The sequence below is a fragment of the Parasteatoda tepidariorum genome, chromosome 7, assembly GCF_043381705.1.
Source record: "Parasteatoda tepidariorum isolate YZ-2023 chromosome 7, CAS_Ptep_4.0, whole genome shotgun sequence".
NCBI lineage: Eukaryota > Metazoa > Arthropoda > Arachnida > Araneae > Theridiidae > Parasteatoda > Parasteatoda tepidariorum.
In genome coordinates, this window is record NC_092210.1 from 30,299,333 (window position 1) to 30,319,067 (window position 19,735).

Genomic DNA, 19,735 nt, shown 5'->3' on the forward strand with positions numbered 1-19,735 from the left:
TGGAGAAATATTTTTCAAACTTTTTTCTTCCCTCAAATTCAATTTTTATTTAAAATTTAAAATTTTTATAAATGTAATTTTTTCAAATTTTTGTTCTTGTATATAAAAAAAAAATCGAAAATAAGGGTTTTTTAGTTTTTTATATAAGCTTTATTCATTTCTTACATAAACACTCTCGTCATCAAAAATAAGCAAATCGCAAACCGTTTCTTCTCTTTAACTGCTTACGAACTACTTGGACAAACCCTAACTTTCATTTTTATAGAAATTACGACAGTAAATTTTTTTAACTGAACTGAGCGACAAGTCGCAACACAAACCAAGCGACAAGTCGTTGCCTGCAGGCTAACAGAGGAACATTTTATTAATATTGCGCCCTAATAATTGATGTTATACTTTAAAGACGTGTGGCTGATGATGCTTGTTTCCGCTTTATATCAATATCATGTGGTATTTTCATTATTTCAAAATTATCTTTGTTTAAAAAGTAATAGTTTCATCAATTATAAAAGTATTAATAAAAATAGTTCTCGTTGAGTGCAAGGATATTTGTGAAGCCAAGATGTGCAGGCTTACAAAAAAATTTTCGCATAAAAAAGACTCTACTCTTTAAAATACACTAAATTTTACTTACATAAACGTAATAATTTTCATATCCTCGGGAATATGTGATACAAAGCACATTAAAGTGAAACACATATTTAGAACAGTGGTCTAACACCACTTATTAAAGAAATGTAGTTAAGACTCATTTTCGTGTTCATATAAGCCATGTCTATCTTATTTAAAATCTAGTAGACTTCCAGTTACAATTAATTTTTTTATGACCAAAAGAATCAGAATACAAGATAGAAAATATAATTCTACCGTAAACCGGGGCGAGTCTACCCATCCAGGGGCGAGTCTACCCATTTTAGTTTCATTTAATTTTCACTATTTTAAATTGCAAATAAACTTTTTTTTACCGACGGAGGACCTAGTTCAGACTCTAAGGAAGGTGGCGCTGTAGTAGTTTGATCCGTTTTTATTTATTTGGTGTCTTTTTAACCGACCTGTTCAAACGTCTTTTGAGAGATTTGTATTGAAAATCAGCAAACTTTTAGTTGGTGCTCCGTAAGTATATTATTATTATTACTATTTTCACTTTGGTTAAGTGATAAACTTATCTAAGACTAAGATTACATTAATTTTATATGAAAAAAAACAAAAAGAATGTAAGTTTTGCTGTTGTAAACAAAAAGCCAGAATTCGCGGGGCGAGTCTACCCATTCGTATTTAGTTTTAATAAAGCATAATAATATAATTTAGAACTTTGTTTATATTAAAATTAAGTCATTTTAAATGAATTTGAGTATATTATTTTAATTCTGCATTGATAAATTTATCATTAATAAGAAAATTTATAGGTTAAATATAAATGTAAATATAAAATATGTTTATTTTACCTATTTTTTCAATTTTTATATTACAAAATTAACTTTTTTTATTTAATGCAAGTTAAATAAATTATTATTTATAAATTATTATTACCTCCCAAAAGAATGGGAAAAGGATTTTTCATGATTCCCAATGTTTGAATTTCGATTTTGTTAATAATCTTTAATTATTATTATTTATTAATTATTTAATTGTAAATTTATATTAATTTTAATTTATTTTTATCAACAATAATCAGAAAAAAATGTTATTTTATAATGTTAATGATTATAAAAACAAAACTGTGATCAAAATGTGATAATCGATCAAATACTCAATTTGTGTTATTTTATGAATAAAAAAATGGAATATATAATAAAGTTATGAATTTTACTTCATAAATATCCTATATAGTAACTAAAATAACAATTTAATAGTAAAATTTGATTATTTACAATGTTAACATTCATTTTAGTAGAATGGGTAGACTCGCCCCATACGAGAGATTTGTCAGCAGTTCTATAAAAATATACAGTAACAGCGTAACTGTTAATATTTTCTAAAATCGATTTCACAGCTTTAAAGAGGGATAAATAGCGATTCCGAAACACCTATTAAAAGCCTTTTTTCTTTAATATTTACAAATGTTTGACCACTTAAAAGTTGACAAACTGGAAAAATGGGTAGACTCGCCCCGGTTTACGGCATTTTATTTTCAGACTATGTGACTCAAAATGAAAATAGATAGAATAGACCCATAATTTAAATAAGGATCTTCATGTGATCATTTTCTAACACCTCAGTCTGAATTTGACAATATAGGATAATCTCGACAATATACTTTAAGGCTCAGTAACTCAAAATGAACAAAAAATTGTCCCACTATTCAAGCAAGATCTGTACTATATGTCTCATTTTTACTTTGGGGTTCTGAAGTCTACTACTCAAATCAGGCCTTCATATGATTATCTTCAAATACCTTAGTGTGGACGTGGCATAGTTTGGTAATCATCACCTGAATCATTTTTCACATTATTATTCGTAAATTCTACATTATTAGATAAAAATATAACTAATTTGAAATTCATGAGTAAAACGGTAAAAAAAAAGGAAAAATGCCTTGTTCTGTAGTGCAACGTGGCATTTTATTCTCTTGTACTTCGGAAACATCCATTAAGTGGAAAAATTGACATTACAAGTATATTAGTGGGTATGGGACGTAAATACAAGTGGCGAATATTTCGTAACATTAATGGAAACAAAATTGTGATATGTTGCCATCATTCTCATAATACTACTTACCTAAAGATATTTATGTCTATTGGTATTTCTCCTCCCTGGAATGAAATCGTTAACAGACAATTGCAAAACAAACAAGAAAAGCGGTAATACTAGGTAAGGGATGCAACACTGATATCGCTCAAATAATCACCTTAAAAATCTACGAATTTAATGGTCATATGACCAAATGTTGATAATGGGCCTTCAATGAAAACAGATTATTGCTATTGACAAATGTTTTATTGAAACAAATGGCATGTTTAGAAATAAACACTCCATAATAAAGCGGTGTATAACAAAATAATATCATTCGGTGTACCATTATTGATACTTCACCCAGATAGCAGACAACATTACGGCAACATTGCATTTTCCTTTTTATTTGGTTGGCATAGAAAAGTTGAACCAATCCCTTTTTAAACTTGGCAGAAATATTAGCATGCAAAGCTTGTTTCCTTAAAGATTGAATAAAGGCATCTAAAATCCTCTAAAAAAAAATTTCTTCATTTTTTAGCCTTTATTATACAGGTACTGTAATCCTTATTTTTGCCCTTTTAACTTATCTTTTTTTTTCATTCTAGCTTTGCCCAGGCTCTCAAACACAGGATTTTGTTTGAGTTAAAAACTTAATCATCAGGCCAACCTTCACTTTTAAAGTGTTTAAGAAAGTATATAAAAGTCTGCACAAATAAACCTTGAGAAGGTGAATTTATCCTCGGTTTAAAAATTTGAGAACGCTTTCTACTCTTGATTTGCGAAAGAAGAGTTATTTTCGATTTCAAATGGAAATCCTGACTCAAAATCACAAATCACATCCTTTCATTGTTATTTTATTGCTTATCACATCATTTATTGCTTCGGGAAAATTTCATAAAAGTTCTGAAAATTATAAAGCGCTATTTCTTCTAATCTACTAAAGCGACCCCTTCATCTTTTTAAAAACTTTTTTTTAAACGCATTGTGCTGTCTGACAATACTATATCATCAAAAGTTTGTTAAGTACAAAAAATATCGAGAAAACAAAAATTAAAAAGTTAACGTAAAATTCAAGATGGCAAGGCGAACCTCATTAATTAGCACTGTTAAATTTACCATTATTTCAATCTTTCATGGTTTATTTGCTAATCATTTATAAAACTTGTTGCTGATATTATAATCAACCTTCGACTGCTATCTGGGTACCTAATTATCTTATAGCTACGAATCTTAAAATGATAATATTCATCATCGTACGCTGTACAGTGTACAAGTGCTGATTTTACACTATAGATGGAGCGAGCTTCATCTCTTTTCACTGAATTCAGCTGCACTGGTTGGCAATTTTTTTCTCAATAATCAAAATTTTTCAATTATGCAGTTTTCTGTAAGATGTTAATCAAAAGTTAACTTGCATGCACTTTTGAGACTATCATGCTTTTGCCTTAAACCCTCGTGTGTTGATAAAAACATTTTCTACTTAAATCTTTTAAAAAATATGCGTAGTTATTGTTTCACAATTATATCAAAATTATTCATAATTATATTATGCAAAAGAAATAATGGAAAATCTTTTACGCTTCAAAATCTATCGATGTATTCAAAATCGATTCTATCTATATCCCAATCTAAATGCGAAAAATGCACCATCACATCACGCAGACACTACACTTATCACACAGACACAGACATCGCCAATCACACAGACTTTCGAGAATTCAAGAAGAAATAAAAACTTTCATAGAATCAGTTCAGAAGGTTATAATTATTAATTGAGGATCTAAAAGTGAAAGGAAAAAATTAAAGAGTTTTGTGGGCTATTTCACACACGTCCCGCAAAAAGTAGTTTCACTATTTCAATCTTATTAAAACAATTATCTTAAATCAATGCAATTGTTTGGAATTTTTATGACTGTCTTTTACAAACAAAACAAACAAGTAGACAAGGAATTTAATAAGAGATTTAAAATTATTAACGATTTAATCGAAAGCAAGAAGTGATGAAAGTGTTTTTTCTATACATTAAGCGGTATTAAATTATTACAGAAAAGAAATAAAAGTAATAAAGTCGAAATAGATATAATAATTTTACCTAATAATTTAATTTTTTCAATAAATATGTTCAATATATTTTTTTCAGTGGTTTCATTTGAGCAGAAATCAAATTTATAAAGTCGTTTTTTAATTACATAAAAATTCGATACCGATAGTGTTCTAGTGACCTAATTCGACTAAGTGTTCTCTTTTTAACGTATGTGTTGAATAAAGCTAACTAACACATGCAATTTAAATTTGACTTAATATTGACATGTGCGTATACTATTGGGACATTCCGTTGCAATTTCCTATCCGTTATTAAACTTTTTTATTTTCAAAATTAATTTATGCAAAAGCCCTTCATCAGCATATTAATTAAGAGGTATAAAAATGTATTCTCATTATTATTTGCTTCAACTTTATATTTTGTACAACTGAAAAATATGCACTTTATATATATATAATTTCTTATTGTAATTTAACAGATATTCTGCCTTTAATAAATATCCCACCTTCATAAATTAACTGTCTACTTTAAAACCTGGATTTCCGTAATCTTCAACAGAAATTATCTTCTCTAACAAAACTCAAATGGATTTTAATAATCGCATTTCGTACATAATAATAAAATAAACAAAAAAATGATAAAAATGTGAGGAATGTTTAGAATTTGAGCACAAAAAAATAAATTTATTACACTGACTCATAAACTAAACTAAGTGACTCATTATAACATAAGTAAAAAAAAAACGGATGAAGCTTTTGACAGCACATGTTAAATCTCTAGGATTTTCCGATTTCCGCACAAACGAAATGCTTACAAAAGAAAAGCAATACCGTAATCCTCTTCTAGGGCTAAGATAATAAAAATATGTTACGTGATCATAAAACTTCCGACCAACTTCTCTTAATATCAGAGCTTTCAAAAGCTGAATAAACCTATTAGAACTCTCAATTATGGAAGAAATTATAAAAAAAATGGGTCACGGAAACAATTAAATATATAATCTTGCAAAAAGAAAAGAAAAACAAAAACTAGTCAAATTTAAATGTGCTTGATTCTGAAAATAAAAACTTTTTATGAAAGAAATAAAAACGCATTTTTATGAAATCTTTGGATTTAGAACTAGGATTCTAAGGACTGCAAGCTCCTTTTTATTAGTTGGGTTTCTTTTTATAAAATACTGTGTTTATAGGTCTTTTTCAGAGAGAAAAGACATACTACTTTCTCCATGTGTTAACCGACGTAGAATTATATGAAAACAATTCTTTTCTTTAGAAAGCAATTACCGTATATACCGAGATATAAGTCAATTTTTCAAGCCTCTACAATACCACCTAAAAAATAAAAACACGTTTGTATGAAACCTTTGGACTAAAGATTTCAAGGGCTGCGAACTCTTTTTATTAGTTAAGTTTATATATATATATTACTGTGTTTATAAGTCGTTCTGAGTTAGAAAAGAGATTCTACTTGCATCATGTTAATCTACGAGGACATATATGAATACAATCTTTTTATTTAGAAAGTAATTTACGATAAGTCGACTTTTCAAACTTTCAAAATTTTACGAAATAAAGGAAGTCGACTTATTCATCGGTAATGAAGTTGGGCATTCGTTGATCGTGAAATACTGATGCATCATAAACAATGAGAAAAGACATAAATAACTACTTTTCAGTTTGCCTTTACAAATTACCACTTTCAAAAACTATTTTTAATGTGCTATATGCAATTAATTTCGTATTTTCTCTCATCATATTTCCTTTAGAATTGAAGGGGGTTTTAGAAGCAATACTACGATAGAAAAAAATTAAGAGTAATTCATAATGGAGAAGTTTTCACTCAATAATTTGTTTGCGCTTCGATATTTTGAGGAAAAAAATTTCAGCAATTAAAATAATAATATTTTGAAATTAATTTTTTTTCATTAAGGTGTTAAGCTGAACCTCATTTCCGCTTAAGTGGACTATAATATCGTCTAAACAAGCTTAAGAAGTATAATCATACTGTTCAACTTAACACGATAATAAGGTTCCAGTAAACTTAAAAGGATATTATGGATCAATACACTCCGAAATTTTTAATAACACAATTTGTTTCACGAAATGTATATGGGACAAAATAATTACATATAGGGCAAAAATAAACACACAAACTGGCACAGAGAAAATAAAGTACTCTAACAGGAAGACAATTTGCCAACGTATGGAGCTACATATAATAAAACAGATGGTACAGTCATAAAGTAAATTGCTCTAAAACTATCAGCACCACCTACAGGGATTGATATTAAATCAAGATTTTCTATGCACCTATCTCAACTGCAAATCAGTTTATTGCTAATAGTAAGATCTATAGCGGAAGAGAAAGAACTATTTGCAACATTTTTATCTGCCTAAGTTGAATAACTTCCGCAGAAGGCAATTAATATCAGGTAAAGATAAAAAATGCGGCATAAAACTATCATTCATCAGGTTAAAACAGCAGGAGAGCGCTCCTGACTTTTCCGAATAAAGTCGTAAAGGGGAGTTCCTAGAATAATTTTTCAACGCTTTGTAGCTGACACATGCAAACACAACTGTGGGGAGGACCCATAGTTCCGCAATCTAAAGACCAAAACAATTATAACTCATGTCACAAATGATACGCTCGAATAGAAGTTCTCGACAAATATGAGGGAAGGGAAGAGAAACTACCATCCATAATAGCATTCGATGTACCAGACTGCCTTTAAGCAGATTAAAAAAAATAGTTTAACGATTGATATCATAGTACTAAATAGCAACTGGCCCATGTCAAATGGTACTAGAAGCCATAAGGTATTCATCTTATCGGTCATATCAAGAACTGAATTTCAGCATTGAATAGAAAATGACAACTCAAGCTGCATAGCGTACTTATGTACTTTTTAAGAAATGGATGGAACGTTTGGTTTAAATTCATTGATCAACCTTTGTAATTAAAGAAAAGGCTTCTTAAACGATAAAAAAAATTTACAAAATCGTTAATTTCCATTAAAAAAAAAATAGTCACAGCTAAATGGTATTTAGACAAATTTTCATCACTTGGGTTAAATGCTACCAAAAGTTGTAAGAAATAAAAACTAGAAGCCATGAGGTATTCATTTTATCGGTCATATCTAGAATTGAATTTCAGCATTGATGGTGACAACTCAAGCTACATAGCGTACTTATGTATTTTTCAAGAAATGGATGGTGCGTTTGGCTTAAATTCATTCATCAATCTTAGTAGTTAAAGAAAAGGTTTCTTAAACGATTAAAAAAAAAAATTTAAAATCGCTAATTTCCATAAAAAATTTTAAAAAATAGTCACAGCTAAATGGTATTTAGACAAATTTTCGATAAGTACCTTAAAGCAGGCTCGATAAAAATATAATGGGGGCAAAGTAATCATTTGGGTTAAAGGCTACCAAAAGTTGTAAGCAACAAAAAACCGTAACCTAAGATACAATCAAAGATATCCGTGACTTAGCAGTAAAAGGCAGTACTCTCTCTTTCTTTCTTTTTTTTTTCTTTTCAAAACTCACTTTATTGTTTTTGGCACATCTAAGACGTAAAATGTAGATATTAGTTTATAGTTGTTGTTGCTGTTAATTTACGTCGCACTAGAACTGCACAATGGGCTGTTGGCGACGGTCTGGGAAACATCCCGGAGGATGATCCGAAGACATGCCATCACAATTTTGATCCTCTGCGGAGGGGATGGCACCCCTGCTTCGGTAGCCCGACGACCTGCGCGCGAAGTCGAGCACTTTACGGTAGCACAGTTTAACGAGGACCAATACCGCGCACCCTCGGTCCCTACGCAGACTGATCCAAGTGGTCACCCACCCGCACACTGACCGCAGCCAGTGATGCTTGACTTCGGTGATCTGCTGGGAACCGTGTCTTAACGATCAGTCCACTGCGGGACTAGATATTAGTTTATAACAATTAGCGTTATAAATAAATATTTGATGTTGGCTGTTTAATAAGAGTGCAATTATCATCAAGAAGATACCTGTCTGAAGACCTAAGTAAAGCAGGTTAGATTGCAAGACCATATTTATTTATTTATTTCGTAGTATTAATAGTAGCCTCAAATAGAGCAGATTGATGTTACAGATTTTCTAAGCATTCGAAGATAATACTGGTTATGAAGATACAAGAGATGAGTTGAAGTACAATTCATAAAAAGTTAACCCCTATGCGTAATATATTGTTTTTAAATAGTCAATATCTATGTAAAAATTGCCTAAAATAATACTTAAATAACTTTAAAAAAACTAATTCTATGCTATTATGGCTAATGCATTGTTGTAAAATATTCACTATTTACTTTATTGTGTAAAAATTATCTAAAATAATACCCAATAAATAAACAAATTCCGAATATGCATTGCTTTAGTGTTGACTAAATTCATAGTTTTACTTAATGTGTTTTGTTATCACTGAACCTAATATCATAATATTGTATATTAAATCCAGTGATATTACAATATAAAAATAAATTTTTTACAAAAAAAATTTAGTTTTACGTTTACTACGTATAAATGTAATAATATATTCTTTTATAATAAATTTTAAAAAAATGATGTGAAATGTGTACCTTCATTTCACAATGATAACGTACAATGTCCCTATTAGTATGAAATAATGGAGTTCGAAACTAGGCAGATATTATGATTTGGTGACTATATTAGGCAGCAAGTGATAGTTTAAATAAATAAAAGATCTAAGATAAATTTAAAAGACATGCTATTATAAACATGTTTTAAACAAAACAGATTATCTAAAATTAATATTTGTCACCATGTTCTATTAACAATGTGGACAGCTAAAACACGGTTCCAAACAACATGAAAGACCTGAATTTTTTTCTCTCTCTTATTTCTTCTCATTTAAAATAAGAAGGCTGCAGTTGATAGATGATTTAGAAGACCAGCGGCGCTATCCAACATAAGATAGAGAATAAGAGGAGGTAAAAAAAAAAAAAAAAATAGTGAATGATATGATGAGGTTAGTGCACTTCCTTAGCCTACGGGTGATCGAGATACGGAGGATCATGGACGCTTGATAGCCAGCAATGGTCTTATAAATTTCCCCTCTTAACATCCATGCCCTTAACTAAGGTAGGCTCGACCTTCATATTTTCTTTTTCTTCGTTGAAAAATATTTCGCTATTATTAAAGCTGAGCATGTCACGCAGCTCAACAACTTACTGTAAAATGGAAAGGAACACTTTTTTTCACGATGAGTAATACTTGCTAAAAGATAACTGTAAAACTCTAGAAACAAGGAGAAAGGTAATGCTTTAAAGTCTCTTTTTATGCTATTTTATAACACACTTGTAGATACCAAATCTAATCAAATTAGTCATTGTTAAGAAAAATCTATTTTCTAATTAAAACTTCGGTATTTAAAAACATAAATCAATGAATCTATTACAGACAAAAACAGAAGTTCATAACTTTAACGGGCTTATATGAATGACGATTTTGTAACAAAAGTTTAGCCACTTAATCTAATCAAAATAGTTCCGTTAACAAGCGCATTCAGTTCTCAGTTCGTATTCATAATTAAGACATCGGTATTTACGAAATAAAATAAAAACCTGAGTTAAATATGCACCACAACAAGAGGAATAAAACAGAAGTTTTTAAACATTGAATCAGCATCTTTTGAGAAAAGGCACATGGATGTTAAAACTTTCAACGTCCACCATGATATTGAGATAAAATATTCCGATCCATCTTTTCTTAATGGGACTTTTAATTGATACAGAGTGCAATTTAGAGTGTTTAAGAGTATAATTTCGAATATAAAATCCTGAAATAATTATTACTTGAATCTAAAACAAAATAAACAAAAACCTAAATCGAAAAGTTTTAAAATTAGAGCAACAAGAGCAACACCATTCATGCACACACATTTTGGCAATCACTTGTAACAGATGGCATACCAAAAAATAATAACAACAACAATAATAATAGAATTTAAAATGCAACAACTTCTATTTGTAAAGGGTTTTTTAGTCAAACTTGCAGAAATATTCCCCAAGTACTTTTCGGAAATTTGCCAAAAATCTAAACTTGATTATAGTAAAATTACATAAAGCTTAGCAGGGGGTACCTTGCAGGAGTCAACTAGAAATTGCACCGAGAGAACGCACCAGAAATCTTTTGAAATGGAAGAGAAGGAAAACAAAGAAATAATAGGAAAAGAAATTAGGCTTATATCCTTAACTGTTAGTAGTTAAGAAATACTAGCATTAAGTGTCTTTAAGATTTTGCTCTCGAATTAAAATTTCAATTCAAAAATTTCAAATTAAGTAATATTCCTAAAATAAATGTGTGCAACTTTGAAAGCATCAAATTGAATTCTAAAAATCAACTTAACAGTAAAAAATAAAAGTTGAACATTCTGTGTTAAGACTAATATTACAGGATTGCAATATTTATCGAAATCGTCCTTAGAAAATCTCTTTTTTGCCGATATATGACACGGTAACTTAAAGGTTTAAACTGCGTTATGCTAATTTTTAATAAATAAAAAAATATAGACGATTTTTCGCATTAGCATATCGTAAATTGTATTTGTATTTCGCAGTAGAGTTCATATTTATGGTATTTAGTAGGTGTAGGTAGATTTTATATTTTCTGAAAGTTCAAACTTTTGTGACAAAAAGAAAACCAAAAAAAAAAAAAAAAAGAGATGGAATTGGACGTGGCTTGGGATCGAACAACATGCCTCCCNCGCTAAGGTGTGGAAGTTGGAAGTTTCTAATGCATTATTATGATTAAAGAGAGAAAAAGCAATAAAAACTTACGCCAATTAAACGTCTTTGAAAACCTTAAAAAATCTGCACTAAAAAAAAGACGTCAAATTACTTATTAAAAAGTTTAAAAAAGGCTCAATGTGTTAAAAAAAAATCGTAAAATTGGAAGAAAAAATATTTAAAAGGCGTTAAAAAATAACACTTAAAAAAAAGGAATCATAAATTTATTGAAAAATGACTATATATTTTAAACAAACGTCAACTTATTCTTAAAAAACTAAGTGAGTACAATTTTAAATATTTTTTAAAAAAAACAGCGTAAAAAAACAACTCCAACTTCTTCGTTAAATAAGATTCGATATTTTTTTTAAAAAATGTGAAATTAAAAAAAAAAAAAAAAACTTAAAGCGTTCTAAAAAACACATTAACTAAACATTCAAATATCTATTCAAAAAGACTGCATTAAAAACATAAGCCAACTTAATATTTAAAAAAAAGAAAAATGTTTTTGTGTCATTGAAAATCTCAAAAAAAATTTTCCACTCAAAACAAACGTCAACTTAGTTGATAATAAAATTCAATGCTTGTTAAAAATCGTAAAATTGAAAAAATTTTTTATTGAAAACACACATTTAAAAGAAGGAGAAAAACCTATAATAAATATATTGAAAAATGACTGTATTCAACTAAATTTTTTAAAAAAAAAGTATGTTAGAATAATTTTAATATTTTTTCAAAAACATTGCATATGAAACCAATGTGAATTTATTCATTAAATAAGATTTGATATTTGTAAAAAAAATATAAAGTTAAGAAAAAAAAACTTAAAAACTTTTGAAATTAACTAATTAAACATTCAAAACATTAACTAAACATTCAAAAACTTATTAAAAAAGACTATATCAGAAACAAACGCCAATTTCATATTAAATATATCTATATATATTTTAGCGTCGTTGAAAATTTCTATAAAAAAATCTGCACTGAAAAAAAAAAGTCTATTTTTTTTATTAAATAAATTCTATGGGTGTTAAAAAAATTTTAAAATTTATAAAAGATTTTTAAAAAAAAAAATAATAATTTTTTTATTTTTTTTTAAATTTTACAAATTGCATTGAAAAACGACTAGATAAAAATAAATGTCCGCATTTTTCTCTTATTTGAAAGAAAAAGAAAAAATTTACATTTTTACAATTTGCATTGAAAAACGACTAGATAAAAACAAACGTCCGAATTTTTTTCTTTTTTGAAAGAAGAAGAAAAATTTAGATTTTTACAAATTGTATTGAAAAACGACTAGATAAAAACAAACGTTCGTATTTTTTCTTATTTGAAAGAAGAAGAAAAAATTTATAACAGCAAAAATTTCAGTAAAATAAGCGCGCAAAATGCTGCTACTACGGACTAAGATAAAAGCTACTACGTAATAACTTCAGAAAACGCTTTCATTCATACATTCCCCTTCCCCCCTATTCAATAAAAAAAGAAAACGCCAGTCATAAACCGGTGGTCGACTTTTAAACGCGTTTTTCCTCCGTGCATCTTTTTAATCACAGAAAAGCTGAGAGAGAGAAGGAGGAGGCGGTCTTTTTCCCACGGTTGTCGCAACTGCTCAGGTGAGCGTGCTACCCCTCTTACCGATCCCAACCCCCCTTAAAAAAGTTCTCCAACCACCCCTCCAAGACACCGACATAGGACTGGTCTTACGGCCATTCATGAGTGCCTCACTATAAATAATCGCGTAGTACGCGCAAGAAGGAAGTTGAAAGAAACACGTGAAATTGTTCGGAATAAAACTCAGCTTGTCTTGCGGGAAAGAAAAAGAAAAACAGCACAGTACTATTATAATAGTCAACAATATAAGAGTGCTGGCGGTGTGCGTGCGAAAAATCGTGTTTGTTTGATTTATTTTTCCTACATTGACATAAGGAAATTTTCGTACCTTTTTTTTAACATTTGTTTTGAAAATAGTAGAAAAATATGCACGTTGTGCAAAGGTTGTCGTGGTGGGTGACGTTGATGCTCGTAGCAGCTTTCACAACTGTCAAAACAGCGATGGTTTCTAGGTTTCCAATCAACATTAGACATAACCACAAATCAGCTTTCAGAATATTCTACCAGATAGGGGTGAGTATTAATTATTTATATATTTTCTGAATTAACATTTTTTTTTGGTTAAACTGAGTGATAATTATAAATCATTATAATTTACAGTTGTTTTTATCACAGTCTATAGTTATTGCGCAATACTTTAAGTAATAAGATTTTGAGTTTCAACTTGTCATATATCGTATATTATATTACAGATATCGTATTTAATATTACAACTACCCGCTTCCGGAGACCAGCTGGTCTGCCTTTTTAAATAAGTAGAGTTTTAAGTTTGAGAATTTGAAATTCCTTATCAAAAAATGATGCTAATTATTATTATTTGGTGTTATTAATAGTTGGTGTTAAAATGTTTTAATATTAGAATTTAATAAATTTAAAAATCTTGAAATTGAAATGCTGTTTGGACGATTAAGAATAAGCATATTTATGTTTAAAATTACCACTGACTGTTAAATATAATATTTCTTCAATTTTTGATATCTTATGTTAGCCTGCATGTTTGCTTTCAGCATGTTTTGACTATGAGTTTAGTGAGCTTTAAGGATATTTAATTTTTTCTAGCGTTTTCGTCTACTTCTATTTTTTTTAAAAATATTTTGTAAAAATGCTGGTTTTTTTTGTTGTTGTTTTTTGACAGAGCACGTTTTAATCCATAACTCATCAATGAATGGTTTTAATTAATGAAATTTCGTATTTTGGATACTGTGCCCTGACCACATAACGCCGGAAAGAGGTAATTGTTTACAAATCACCCCTTGAAAATTTGCAAACTGTTAAAAGAGGAAAAAAAACGCAATCTAAATCAATGTGTTCACGAGTTATTAGCAAGCATACATCCAGATAGACTTTAGCTTTTATGCATTTATGCGACTTCAGCTATTAGCTACAAAACACTATTAGCTTTTTATGCGACACCTTGTTCAAATTATAATTATGTAGGTTGCAATGAGCGTGATTGTGCTGACTGAACATTAAGCTTCCTGAAACTATGATAATTGTTCATCTCATATTTCCTACAACATAATTACTGCGCAAAATATTAAAATAAGACTAAATCATAAAAGAGAAGAGATTGATTATTTTGACTAAGTAGTGTTTAGTATATTTCGTGTTATCAATTTAAAGGTTTTTATGAAATATTTTGAATTCAGATCGTGTTATTAAACACCTTGTGCAAATTGTAACAAAGTAGGATGATATGCACGTAATTTTGCAGGCTGAACATGAAATTTTCTGAAACTTTGATAATTGTTAACCTCATATTTCTTACGACATAATTACTGCGCAAAATCTTATAATAAGATCGTAATAAAAGATATTTTTAATTATGATTAAGTCCTGTTCTGTACTTTTATGTCTGTATTTTTTAATTTATTATTATTATTAGTAGTAGTAGTATTTACATATAGTATTTAACATTACAATACTGAATATATTTTAATAAATGTTGATATTTTATCTGATCTCAGATCTGATATTTTATCTCTTAGTTTTTTTTACGTAGGATAATCAAAATAAATTAAAAACACTTGAAAAATAAAAAATTATAAATATTTAATACATAAGAGAAGTATTTCTTAAAAATGAAATAAATAAATAAATAGAGAGAAGGGTTTCCTTTTAAAACGAATGAAGAAATTTTTTATGAATTTTAATTAATTTTGAAAATAAACAAAATAAATAAAACATATTTAAAACATATTATACGATAAAAAATTAAATATTAATATACGTATTAATGATATACTTATTATTACCGGAGGATTTCCTTTTAAAACGAATGAATGAAATTTTGTAAATGTACTTCGAAATTAATCAATTTAGCAAATAAGTTCTGTGCTGAGCGTCATTTATTACATTTCTTTAGGCAGTAGCTTTCAAATTAATTCTAACAATTAATTCCAGTTTCTTAAAAAATACGTAGAATGAAATATAAGTGTTAAAGACATAAAAACGACGTCAGTAATTAATTACGAAACACGTATATATAAACCAAAGTTATATGAATAATAAATTGTTTCTATTAATTGCCAGATCTGAGGAATGTGCGTTAAAACAATCCAATGCTTACGAACGTACATTAAACAAATGCTCTTGAAAACAATTTTTTAAATTGATAAATGAAAAATATCAAGTACTCGTTCTTGACATTCATTCAGTTTTATTAGACAATGCAAGTTAAACTAGATTTCATAAAAAAAAAATGCAGACCTTGAAGTTTACATTAAGCAATGTAGAAAAAGAAAAGCAACAGGTTTCGTTATTCAGCGGCACTTTGAAACTCTAAGCAATAAATGAATGACCATAACATTAAAATGTGGCACAGGTTTTTAGAAAATAGGCGCTATAGTTTGTTACATTTGTAGTTATATTTAGGTTATTTTGAAACTTCTAATTATTCATTAATACTCCGATGTTAAGAAGAAAAAATAATCACACTCTTTGAGGTATCTATCGTCGGCATTTCTTATTGTACTAACTTTATTATCAACTCAATGTTCAAGAATTATGTTCGTCGTTATTTCTTTTTTAAACTTTTTTGGCACTATTACTTTATTAGAAAATTTTAGCGTAAATTTCTAACGAAAATGCTATTGACCAATAATTCCCGAGTGTTTGATAGATGACCGTTTTCATGAAATCGTAAAAAAACTACTCATAAGTTTGTAAATTTGTAAAAAAAATTTTTAAAAAAAAGGATCCAGTTTTATTTTTACAAAAACCAATTGTTGGTCTGGTTTAAACATTTTGTGACAGACCCATACATTTGAAATTGTAAGAAATCGATTTAAAATTTAGTGAATAAGTGAAAAGAAGGCTTAATTTTTTGGGAAAAGAAACAGAAAAATATGTCTTTCAAAGAATTCTTGTTTTAAAATTATAAATTAAAGCCGTTATTATTATTATTTATTTTATTTTTATTTATCTATTTATTTATTTTATTATTTTGATGGAATCGTTTCCGTAATAAAAATTTTGTAAATGGTTCGCTTCAATAATAAATTAATTTGTGAAAAATTCGATTTCACGATAATTATAATTTTTTTTTTCTTTTTACTAGTCAGTTAACGGATTGAAATTTCTCCTAAAATGTCAAAGCAGTAAAATGTTATAAATATTAGAAAATTTAGAATAAATAAACATTAATGAATATAGAAAGCAAATAATAAAAAAAAATCATTAAATGTGTGATTAAAATACTGAAGACTAAAAGTTGCGTCAGAATGCCAGATAATACAAAAANAAAAATTAATGTCTTCGTCTAATAAAGCCTCGTTTATGTTCCTCGGTTTACTCTTCTTTCTAATACTGCAGATTATGTACATAAAAAAATTCGTTATATATACCGCAAATTATGTACATCAAAAAATTAATTCATAAGGAACTAGATTTTTTTTCTTTCAAACTATGTTTTTTAATCAGTACTTTAAAATAAAATTCTTAATTGTTTACAGTTGTAATTCAATTGTTAAAATGTCATTTTGTTTTATTAATGTATGCATCCTATCCTTTTTTGGTTTATAACATGTTTACCACAAATAGTATATACATGCATTATGACGTTTAAAACCATTATGTGACCGATTTTCAAAGCAAATTTGCTCATTTTGATATAGCGACCATTTGATATAACGACCAGATAGGGGCAGTCCCGATGGGGTCGTTATAACGCGAGTCAACTGTATAAAGAGAAACTAAAAATGGGGAATCCAATAGTCGTTATCAAGACACATCTATTGGTATAAATGCGATATTTCTGAATAAAGAATAATTATCCTAAGATAAAAATTATTCTTTATATATATATATATATTATGTATACTATTATGCGAACAATTTTTATAAATGTATTCTCTATATCACATTTTATAATATATTTGCTTTAATTTCGGACGGCTGCTTTCGCGCTTGTTATTAGAGTATAATGACTTCATTTACCTTAAGCATCTTTAAAATAAGTTTTTCTAATTTTTTTACATATAACATCTATTGGTACGCCAATAGATGTTTTACATATAACATCTATTGGCGTGCGAGTTAATAAAATTACAACACACACGGCATAATTTTTTAATTTTATATATTCAAAAATACGATCTATTTATCTATATTTAAGCTACCGCTCGTAAAACATAGTAAAGTGAAAAAAAAATTTAAAAAAAAACTATAAAGAAGAAATTCTTGGAGGCACCTGTGTCCATCGTTAGGCGTTTCCCATCACTCAAGGCTGTTTTCACAGTCACCGGAAGTTGGTGAGTGCGACCTTAGGGGATTGTTTGTGCTTTTTAGAAACCTACGCCTCAACTTTTACCTATCCTCCTCCTCACCTTCTTTTCATAATAACTTTCTTCTTTTCAAATTCAGGTTACTTTATAAAGTGGTATAAGTGATTTGAAAAAAGAAGATCACTTTACATGCAAATTGAAATGAAGAGCTACAAAGCTGTTATTAAATATATTAAAAACAAAAAAAAGAATTAACGGAAAGGATTTAAATGAGATTAATTTTTTTAAGAATAATTATGTATTTGAACTAAGTTTATATCGCATGTTATTAGACGGCTGGGGTCATTTTGGCTTCTCTTGACTTTTGTAACTCTCTAATTCAAAAAATAACTTACAAAAAGTTTAAGTATTTCTGACTTTTGATAATTTTATCCAATTTAAGTGCTTTTTTTAATTTTCATGCGTGTCCCTTAAGGAAACACATTTAAATATAGACCCTTTATACCCAGAATGACGGAAGGGGCGAGAGTGGCCCCTAAAATATTTTAGTAAGTACCCCATATCCCCAGGTAGGTTCGGGTGTAATGTGCCCCAGTCTTCAATTTTAACATTTCAATAAAATAAAAATTTCCAATTATTATTTGTAGAGGAAAGGAACCTCAAATAGCTAAGAAACTAATGTTTAAGTCTATTTAAAAAGTCAATTTTCCATTTAAATACTATTTTCGTCAATTAAATCGAAAGAAAAGCCATAGAATTTTGAGGACCTTGTCTCTAATATCTGTCTTAATAAATTAATTAACATTATATTTTAAGATTTTGGATCTGTAATTGATCTGCACACAAACAATCAGGAAGGGGCCAAAGTGGCCCCTTCAGTCTTTCTAGTGTTGAGGCATGAGATCGACAAGTTTGATGGTTTGCTAATCAATAATTAAGTTATTATTTATACTTTTAAAATTAACTTCTTCTATTATTAATTCCTTAATTTAGCTTCTAAGTTACTCATTTGATTATAAAAATGCTTTGTTTTACCGTATTTACGCAAAATATAAATAGTACTGGCAAATTATGCATTCATTATTATTATTATTTTAATTTCATACAACTGTGCCCCAAAAAACATTCTAGAACTAAAATTTGATAAAATTTAAATGCTCCATAAATTTGAAAAATTCAAACTAATTGTTTAAATCAGTGTTCAACAATTCTAGACACATGAAGTTTTAGCTAAGAACTGGATATACACTATAAATAAGATTACATAGACGATGCGTTTTACCATAATAAAAAATTCTATAAAATTTTGAGGAATAAATAAAGCATATTGCGTTTTGCTACAAATTAAATAATTTTATAAAATCTAAAGGAATAAGTAAAGTTTATTTAAATGTATAATTCATTTAAGAGATTATAGACTAATTTCAGAGTTAAAATTTTATTAACCATTTTTTGTATCATTTTTGTAATTATACCTCTATATATGTTTAGATCCCTACAAAAATCTATTATTCTTTTAATACTTTGATTACAATGAAAAAATTACATTCTATTTAAAAAGAATGCAAAATTTTTCTAATATCTATATATCGAATACATTACGAGAAGGACATGAATTTTAGAAAATACCCCTTGAGCTATTTAAATCAAAATCAAAATAACTGAAATCATTAATAAATGCGTTTTCCTAATAGCCACTTTCACCATTCATAGCAGTATTTTTTTTAGTTTTCATTTCAACGAAAACTATAAGCTTATTTTCGTCCTTTTCAGTTTATATACACCAAAAATTAATTCAAAACTAGACAACCTTCAACTCCGGGACTACGAAATCAGCTGCGGAAAATAAAACTTAATTTAAAATCATTAATGATAAAATTATGAAAAAAAACTAATTTGTAAAGAA

The 19,735-nt window shown here is 28.3% G+C and overlaps 1 protein-coding gene across 1 annotated transcript in view; it reads left to right on the top strand.

The window, feature by feature from the left end:
* The first annotated feature begins 13,036 nt into the window (after nt 1-13,036).
* The window catches only part of LOC107444844 (protein argos), a 28,440-nt gene continuing 21,741 nt past the window's right edge, over nt 13,037-19,735 (top strand). Inside the window, exon 1 of the mRNA XM_016059077.4 lies at nt 13,037-13,618. Within this exon, the coding sequence (XP_015914563.1) occupies nt 13,472-13,618 (147 nt within the window). The 5' untranslated portion in view covers nt 13,037-13,471. The remainder of the gene's footprint in view (nt 13,619-19,735) is intronic.